This window comes from Alosa pseudoharengus, unplaced genomic scaffold, assembly GCF_046254945.1.
Source record: "Alosa pseudoharengus isolate Yale_2024_CS ecotype anadromous, Long Island Sound unplaced genomic scaffold, YU_APseudo_1.1 YU_APseudo_1.1_scf_17, whole genome shotgun sequence".
NCBI classification, from domain to species: Eukaryota; Metazoa; Chordata; class Actinopteri; order Clupeiformes; family Clupeidae; genus Alosa; species Alosa pseudoharengus.
In genome coordinates this window covers 28,900,113-28,909,794 of record NW_027468640.1, presented here as the reverse complement: position 1 = coordinate 28,909,794, position 9,682 = coordinate 28,900,113, and the positions used below count along the sequence as shown (strand labels likewise).

The 9,682-nt window shown below is 37.7% G+C and overlaps 1 protein-coding gene and 2 long non-coding RNA genes across 3 annotated transcripts; 2 read left to right on the top strand and 1 right to left on the bottom strand.

The window, feature by feature from the left end:
* Positions 1–303: 303 nt before the first annotated feature.
* On the bottom strand, positions 304–2,055 carry LOC143128081 (uncharacterized). Its single transcript, XR_012987800.1, has 3 exons — positions 1,983–2,055; positions 1,567–1,680; positions 304–358 (listed from the first exon to the last, which is right to left on the bottom strand). It is a non-coding gene; the product is annotated as an uncharacterized LOC143128081 (long non-coding RNA).
* A 7-nt stretch (positions 2,056–2,062) lies between these two features.
* Positions 2,063–5,018, top strand: LOC143128080 (uncharacterized). The gene is made up of 4 exons (XR_012987799.1): positions 2,063–2,761; positions 3,343–3,463; positions 4,086–4,352; positions 4,827–5,018. It is a non-coding gene; the product is annotated as an uncharacterized LOC143128080 (long non-coding RNA).
* A 2,014-nt stretch (positions 5,019–7,032) lies between these two features.
* LOC143128079 (CD209 antigen-like protein A) lies at positions 7,033–9,185 on the top strand. Its single transcript, XM_076289755.1, has 4 exons — positions 7,033–7,415; positions 7,700–7,845; positions 7,992–8,089; positions 8,188–9,185. The coding sequence occupies exons 1-4, from the start codon at positions 7,286–7,288 to the stop codon at positions 8,294–8,296; spliced, it is 483 nt and encodes a 160-aa protein (XP_076145870.1). The 5' UTR covers positions 7,033–7,285; the 3' UTR covers positions 8,297–9,185.
* The last annotated feature ends 497 nt before the right edge of the window (positions 9,186–9,682 follow it).

Here is a 9,682-nt window from a genome sequence, read left to right as displayed (position 1 = left end):
GTCCATACTGTCAAAAAAGCACACATGGATATTACAAATTATGTTTAAGCATTATTTTACTCTTTGGTAATAAAAATAGGAGAAAAAGGAAGATGATGAGGAATAACAAAAAGAAGAAAAATACATTATGTGTATTGTGTTTGCATTTACTTTTCTTTTGTGCCTGAAGTGGCTTTCATCTATCGCCACAAACTCTCTTCGACCTCCCAGCCTCTGTCCTCTCTTCCTTCGCATTCGTTCCACAGCCTCAACACAGACATTTCTCAAAAGTTTGGCCATTCTTGTCAGTGTTGCTGAACTTGTGGCAATGTCATCGGTTATCATGTCAACTTGTCTTAACCGTAGGCCTTGTGCAAACCTGATAATACACAATATTATAGTAATGGTGAAAATTTGCATAATAAACAGTAAGCAGACACCTAATTAGGACACATGAAATATGCATCAAGGAGAGAAAGAGGAAGGTAGAATGAGAGAGAAGTAAGACAAACAGAAAGAGTGAAAAGGGGAGAAAGTGAAGACATAGACAGATGTGGGTGGATGAATAGACATAGGTACATGGATAGATGATAGTCGGGTAGATATGGAAGAGAGTGCAGGTAACTAGATGGAAATATCTAGTACAGATAGATTATTGATAGAGACAGACAGGCAGACTCAATAGACCTCTGAAGTTTGCCTACAAAAAAGAACCAAAACGGCCATCTTTGCCCATATAAGGAGATCCGGTTGTTAATTGAAGCTAACTACCTATGGCAAGTTGCATTGCAAGTTAGCTCTGGGGTAGCAATAATCTAAGTGGGCCGCCTTCACGTACCGGAGATCACAGTATCCACTCGAAGGCAGAGGACAAAAGTGTGTTCAGGAAAACGTCTGCATTTCAGACTTTTTCATCCCCGCGAGAGTTTAAAAGATGCGATAATTTAAAATCCCCATGTTATTTTCCCACAGGAAAAATCTTAGAATAGCCTACTTTATTTTTTTTTTAGATATGTGATCACATTTCCCTTCACCTTGGCAAATGGTACGCTCTGAATGATTAAACATAATGATTCATGGTAACTTTTTACACCTGAATTTATAATTTAGCCTACTTGTCTATAGGCCTTTCTCACAAAACGACCGATGGCCCAAAAAGTCTTCAGAGCAGTGTACTCGAGCTTCCAATGTTTAAGGGCGCTACACACCAACCCAAAGTTGGCTGCCAGGTGCCGACGGCGATAGCTTTTGTGCCGATTCAACATGTGTAATCGGCAGAAAAGCTACCACCGCCGGCATCCGTCAGTCGATATCGGGTTGGTGTGTAGCGCCTATAGGTGCAGGAACCGGAAGAGCCAGTCCCTGCTCTGAAGACTTTTTGGGCCATCGGTCGTTTTGTGAGAAAGGCCTATTGTGATCAGAATGTTCAAGATGAACTTTAAAAGTGCCTAATTGTCCATCCAAAGGTTATACCAAAAGACTATCTGATATTTAAGCCTTGTTATGGGTATAGGCCCTGTTTAAGCAACATTAAAAATTAATTGGCCTACATATACCTACTGTTACTGTAGTAGTCTATGTCCATACCTGTATAAGAACCTCATCCAGCTGAAAAGGCACATCTTGGATTTGCTGAAGATTGTCTGGTGTCGGATGGATTTCCTGACTATGCCTTTGTGCTTGGCCCGACGTCGACATACCCTGTGGACAAAAAACACAAGCAATGAAATCAAACTTAAAGTTATTCGTTTGATCTCAATTCATAGTATCCTAGGCTTATACATGTTTCCCTAAATATAAATCATATAGGCTTTTCAGATAATTAGAAATGAGTCTTCTAGCCTAGGCCGATATGCCTACATAGCCTGGTAGCCTACAAAATATAAAATGAGAAACAAAAATGCCAGTAGCCTAAGTATATAGAAAATATAAGTGGTTTTCATTCAAGATGTAGGCCTATCTATCTGTGATAAATATAACCTATGGATAAAAAGACAACTTACCATTCACATTTATCCACACCACGACACTTCTGTTCAATTTTCATTGTATGGTGGCAAAAGTTGCATTTGATCTTTTTTTATCAGTCTTCTCCTCTGCAACCATTTTATAAGCTTCTTTAAATTATTTTTACTTCTTCTTCCTTCAATTAGTTGCCGCAGCTCCCTTGCTAAACCAGGCATCTTGATTCCATAAGGAAATATGCTACTGTGTTCCAGTTTGCGCCAAAAAATACGCGCCAGAAGTGCATTGGTAGCTGTGAAGCCAGCAGCAATAGGGTGGGGGGAAACGTCATTATACAAATATAAGCATTGACTGATGATACTGTTTTGCCACAATGTTATCAGCCTTCATTTACCATTGTTGGTTTTCAATAGCATGCTATAAAGTATACAATTTACAAATTATAAATCAACATGGCAAGTTTCAAACCCAAAGAGAGGGATTTTAAACTCTTATTCTGAAGTCAATGAATTCAGGAAACTCCGGCTGAGGGTAGCTAATCTTTCTTTTTTCGTTATGTTACCAAGTGGCTAGTGACAAGATCTCGAAGTAACGTGGAATTAAAAGAAGAAAATAAGCATAGCATTACATTTCATTGCCATTTATCTTAGACACGAAATGGCAAAAAGAAAAATTAGACCTTTTACAAGGTCAGGGAAGATCAGGAAACTAGATGGTGAAAAGAAATCGCCTGTAACCCTAATCGACGATGACGATGGCGTTGATGGACACGAAGGGAGTTCCAGCCAGATAGTGCTAAACTCAACTCAAACCGCCGGTAAGTTTCTTAACTTTCATTCTTATTAGCCTGTTATTAATGCATCCAACTTACTGTCTTAACAGTAGTTTCTAGCGTTAGCTTTTTTCCCCTAAAGTTTATAACAACTTGTCAAATGTGCATGGCTATCTTATCACTTCTGGTGTAGCTAGCCTGAAAGCTTGTAAGATGTCTTGGAGCAGCTTAGCAGCTACACACAGGTCGTTAACACATTTTTAGAGCAGCACTCCGAGGGATGCAGATAGTTTTCGAGAGGCAAACATTTAAGAAATGCTTTTTAGCATATGTAGCCTACACTGTAAACATTCACAGTTGTTGAAGCCTATATGCCATCAAAGGGCAGAACTGACTACTAATTGTATTATGTGTAGTCTCTCAAAATCTTCAAATAGCCTATTATGTTTATTATTGTCATTAATTGTGGTTATACTGCCTGTATTTTGGTGAAAAACAGCATACTGCATGGTGAACAAATGTAGAGCAAACCATGAATGTAGTATTGATGTGCTTTTAAAACAGAAACATAGCATGCTCTACCTATTATTATTTTTTTTTTTTCTTCCTTGCTTTCTGTCTTTCAGGAAACTCTATGTCTCCAACAGTATCAGAGCTCCTCCTTAAAGCTAAGGAGAGAGAGGGTGTCCTGATAAGGAAGAACAAGAAGCTGAAAAAGGAATTGGACTCTTCGCAAACAAGGGGCTGGTAAGTCAATACTTTATCTCAATATGACACTTAACAACAAACACCACTTGGATTAAAACATTTTAATATAGGGCTCTTCACAGTGTAAGTAGAACGCTCCATTCACGTTCGGCTGTCAATTCTTTATGCTAAGCATAATTGACCGCTGTCAAGGATAGTGGCCTTTTTGCCACTGATTCACTACAGACAGTTGTTCAGCTGCGTTCTAAAGAATGTTGTATTCAAGTTCAGTGAGTTTGGTGAAGTTTGTTTCTCATCATTTGCCAATGAAAACAGTAAAAAATACATTTAAAGACCCATCAGGTGAAGTGTCTTCTCTTATGTTGGTAGGTAGCCGTATAATAAGTGGGGTCCGGGTCGCTCTGTCGGGGCTTATTTTTTTGATAATGGCTGGCATTCTATACATTAACCCTTACACAGTAGAGCCCTTTGAAGACTCCATCGATAATATCAAATATCAAGTATAACTTTTTTTTCATGTTGTCACCATGTTGGTCTTGAGGATGGACACACATACACCTTTGTACCTGACAAAATGTACAGTATCTGAGTACTGAAGCTTCTCACTTAAACTTCACTTGATTAAACTTTCCCGTCCCCTTTCCTTATTGTTTCTTTTCAGACAAGATATGCCATACCACAACTTCTGACCACACCACTTCATCTGAGTCATCATCTGAGTCCTCTTCCACCAGTAATTCATCTTCCTCTTCTTCCTCCAATTCTTCATTGTCATCAGACGATGAAAGTCATAAGAAAAGGCGTTACAAAAAAAAGCATACAAGGAAAGACAAAAGGCATCGGAAGGAAAAGAAGTCGGCAAAAGCAAGGCATCGCAAAAAGCACAAGAAGGAACAGAAGTCCGCAAAACCTGAATGTGGACAAAGAGGTGAGTCATAAGGGAGGGCTCCTGTTTAATACACAGGATTAAAGTTAAAATCCCTTGTGCCAAAATCCAAGGTAAAAACACATTCAGAAGCCCCTACTCAAAATTAACTTTAAAAAGCACGCTACCCACAAATCCACCAACAAATGGTCACAAACACAAGACAAATGGCCCATCCAACAGCAGTATATAGTATGTGGCATGTCATTGGGTAATAAGTGGGCACCCTCATTCACCGATGTTTCGTTAAGTTAGGCCCACGACACCTTATGAAGGCTTAACAGTGAAACCAGCGTCCTGGAGACACTCCCCTCCATGCTGCCACCATATTACCACTTTGAAATATCCAATACCCAAAATACTCTTAACCAGCTTAGGCATGGTCAAGTTATGGGTGATGCACGTTAATGTCAACAATATTTTGTCTCATCTCACAGTCCAGTTAATCTCTATTTGTTTTATTTCTTACTGATGCAGCTTCCAGTCCAAAAGACATCGTTGCAAGGTACAAGAAGGTTCTGCGGGCTTACAACCGTGGAAAAAAACTTGGGGAAGCGTGTACCATTGCTGGTGTTACAGAGCTGACCGTTCGATCAAAAGCAGCTATCCCAGAGTTGGCTATAGCTTCACCAGAAAAATTTGAGGAGCTTTTGGCAGGCTACAACAAAAGAGGAAACATTTCTGATTTTCTAAGTAAATGTGAAGACCTTATTGAGAATGATACACAGGTCAGAGCTGAGATAGCAAAACTCAAAAATGAGGGCAATCTCATACCCTACATTAAGAGGGAGCCGAAGTAAGCCCCCCGCCAACAACCCTCTTATGTTTAAGCAGTGTTCATTCATGTTGTGTTCATGTTTATTGTCTGATTGTCTGAAGAGGCAGCAGAAGTAAGTGCCCCTCGCCCCACCACCCTGTTTTGTTTATGCTGTGGTGTTGCAATGAAGGATTGATAGCCTTTTAAGCTATTATGTTTTTTGTTTAATTTGTATTTGCTTATTGCCCTGCTCTGATGGATCAGAAGTTTTGATTTCAATAAATATCTCTTGATATTAAATTGTGATGTGTGACAATGCTTTACAATGTGTTAAGCATCTGTAATTGCAGTGTATGTAAAGTGTTATTGTTTTCATTATCACTATTGTCATTTAACAATATTTGACTTTAATCGGCAAAGTCATAAGTTAAGTACAGAACTATGAACACCAGTTACAACTTCAATGTGTTTATACATTGTTTGCTCCAGGTATATCCCATCAGTTTGTAATACAGCATTTTTGGATCATTTACAAATTGTTCATTAAAATATAAGACTAAGATGTAACTTCATAATAGCCATTAAAATTAATTCAACATCAATTAATTATAAAAAGTAAATTTTTAGATAGTTTACAAATGATTTACTACCAAATAAAAGACTACGACCCAACTTTATCATAGCCATCTGAAAAACAAATATTGTAATTGTTTTCTAACTAACTGTTAATCAATAGAACATCATTTATAGTTCAATAGTTAATCAACCTATGTAATATGCATAGGCGTTGTGTATATGGCTATGTAAAGGCCTACAATCACCATTATAATCATTAACAATAACTCAATATATCATTATTAATAATACGATATTTGCAATAATAATGTAGCTTATTAATATAAAATAAATTGAAATCAAGCTATCACTAAACGGATATTTTTTAGTATGTTAGATATAAATATTTTTTTTCTTTTTTCATAAGCTGATAATAAAGTATTTGTAAGTTATGTATTTAGTAATCATTAATTGTTATCTACAAATGATTAAGTTATGATTATTAAGTGATTAAATATTTTATTATAGTTGCAAAATAAAGCATCAATTAACCATTTATAACGGATGGTTATTATAAAGTGCTACCGATGTGGCTAATTGCTTTCTTGTTCATTGTATATTGGACCAACATTGTAGTTCTCTAGAGAATACGTTTAAACTGTAATATGTAACTGTAACATGATTGAATCACACTTGTTTAATTAATATATATAAATGTTGTATAAAATATGTATACAACATTTTTCACAGTTTCAAGTAAAACCTTAGTTTTCTTCTGCTGCAATTCTTCTTGGTTATCAAATCATATACACAGACATAAAAGGCATGATTTTATTTGATTGGCAGCAGACATACAGAAGTTTATCTTATTACCTAGCAACTGCTGTGCAACAACAGCTATGACCCTAGACACACTGTGTAGTTACACGTGCCTGTCTAGTAGTTGCAGCTAGTAAAGGTAGAGCCTGTATTATCAGTGAAAGAAAAACGATTCGACTGCGCGAAATAGAAATAAAATCTCAATTTAATGTAGAAAGGGACAGCAGCAAGCAAAGGAGTCCAGGGCAAGTGGGAGTATGTCTGCATCAGGACATGTATAGATATGAGACGATAGTGTCAACATTGTATATATGGTACAGTATATTTATGGTTTATCCCCTAGCCCAGGCAGAGAGACATATTAATCACGACATCACTGTTCATCTTTCTTTTTTGGTTTTAATTTTCACTAATCAAGCAAAGGCAAGGTACATGTTGCATGGAGAGTCTCTGGAGACCAATCTTGTCAGTGCTCAATATCTCATTACATGATGTAAGTGTATCTTTGCCTCAGTGTGTTTACAATATACCCTGTATGTCTCCCTCAGGATCCTACAAGCTGGCTACAGTGTGTTTGGCGGTGCTGTGTGTGATTCTACTTGTTGCCATCATATTATTCAAATCACACAGCAGCAACAACGCGAGCGATGGGACATTTCAACAACAGACTCTCGACAACTTGACCCATGACATAGTCCACTTACAGTCCCGTTACAATAACCTGACCAGAGAGAGAGACCTCATACAGACACTTTACAACAACCTGACCCTTCAAAAGTCACAGTTAGAGGACACATTTAACAACATGACCAAAGAAAAAGAAATCTTACAGACCATTTACGGCCACTTGAACACTGAGAAATCTCAGTTACAGAGCAGTTACAACAACTTGACTAGAGAAAGAGATGAGCTGCAGAGCCTACGTGACAAATTAGGTGAGTAAAAATTTAATGATTGTCAGACTCTTGCACAAAAAGCTCATGCAAGTGTCCTTAGAGGTTGCGCTGAAATAGAAGGTGTTCTAAAGTCTTCTTTATGCCTTCTAACATAAGGTATTATGCAATAAGTTGTTTCATTTTAATTAATGTTGGATGTCTCGTATGCATAATAAATGGATCTCTGCCATTTGTGAGACATGCAGCCAATGTGATGTGACTTTATATATTATTAATCCTCTGGCCAGAAAGTCTCAAAGTGTGCCAATGTAAACATTCCTTAGTGTCACGGCGTATCATGGATAAATGGATTCGCAGAAAAACAAGTCTCTATAAAATCAGTGTTGTGAAGAAATCCTGGAGTGAAAGCAGACAAATTTGTTTAAAAATGGGGGCAGATCTAGTGATTGTGAACGATGAAGATGAGCAGGTGAGATCAAATGATATTACACTGATGTTCATTAAAGACATGATCTACACATACCTTGATTTTTTTTTTTACATTTTCATTCAAGAGTATGATTTAGTTGACATATCAACATATCAGCATTGTATTGCATACATGTCACTTCACAGCAATTCCTAGCATCTTACAAGAATCACTGGATTGGTCTTTCGGATACTGAAGAGGAGGGTGTATGGAAATGGGTGGATGGCACCGTGCTGACAAACCCGTAAGTAAAACCCAATATTAAGATATTGTTAAACTAGTGTTGTTTTTCTGGTGGAAGCATGTGTTGGAGTGCTCACTCACAGAGCCTATTTAATCTAGCTACTGGGCACCTGGTGAACCTAATGATGTAGATGACGCGGATGAAGAGGATGGTGAAGACTGTAGAAATCTCCTCAGAAGCTACAGAGTTTTCAAAAGCTTGGAATGACATGCCGTGCTCAACTAGATTTCAATATATTTGTGAGGACCATATTTGAGCATTTCTATTAATATCCTCTGAATCAATTCTCTTCCTGCCTGTATGTGCATTATAGAAATGTCTATTGCAAAACATCATGGGAAATAGTCACCCACATCCCTCTTGCCATGTTAAATTTAATCTTTACATTTTTAATCTGGGTCCGAGATCTCCAAAGACGTTGTTGATTTGATGTAGTCCATTGCCTTCTGTGGGTCCGTAAAAAACGCTGCTCAGTCCCACCCAGTAGCGTGATTCTGAATGTGGCGGGATGTCTGAAGCCAAACCGGGCACCCGATATGTTCTGTTATTATGTTATTAATTACACATTGGTAATACTAGACTTACTGTTTCTAGCATAATTTCCACTGATTACATTTGTGTCTGGTGTAAATAGTCTAGGCCATATAACCTATTCATCATTACTAAAGCACAGCCACAGAATACAAAGTGTAAAGGTTGCTGCTAATAACACATTTTGTTTTTTTTGTTTGTTTGTTTGCTTGCTTCACTGCAATAATCAAAATATTATAGTAGCCTATTTTTCATAATCAATGTGTGTTCATATAGCCAGCAAATGTACATCTCAATATTGTTTTAGATAATACCAAGATCATCATGTATAGGCCCATTTTATTTTGACATTGATAGTCGATAAACAGGGCATGGATAGATTTTCTGTTAGGAATACTCACAAGAAATGTTTTACACAAGAGTTTGGAGATCTGATGTGTCAAAGAGGAATAGTCCCACACTGTGAGAGCAACAAGGTTTTGTATTTTCTCTTGAGGGAAGTGCAGTGTGTACTGGGTCCATTCTATTGTAATGTCAACCAACCATGGATGAAAACAAAAACAAAAGTGATAATGTGTCATGTATTTATCATTATTTATAAAATGTCATAAACAACGTGTGTGTGTGTGTTCACTGTTTCTGTATAGTTGTGTTTGCATATAACATAGCCTCTGGCTGGCCTTTGATAGAGGGCATAGTGGCGACACCAAATATAGTGTAATGCCATTAACCATTAAACTATTAAAAGGACAAAAATAGCTGCCACTGGAATGCACACAGCTCTGCTACATGAAAACATCAGGGCTTCAATCCCAGTTGAGCTTGTGTATGTTCTCTACGTGAACGTAGGACTGCAGCACTTGCATTAAAGGGACACCAGGCAACGTTTTCGTGTTAATTAATCATCTTCGTAAGTCGGTATATGGTTAAATGACTCATTAAAGGGCGAATGAAGACTCTCTCGCCCACCCCTACTGCCTGTAGGAAGAATATCCCGCTTGAAAGTTCGGTGTATCGTACCCGTCGACCTTTAGTCTCACAAAGTCTCAGACATCGTGAGAA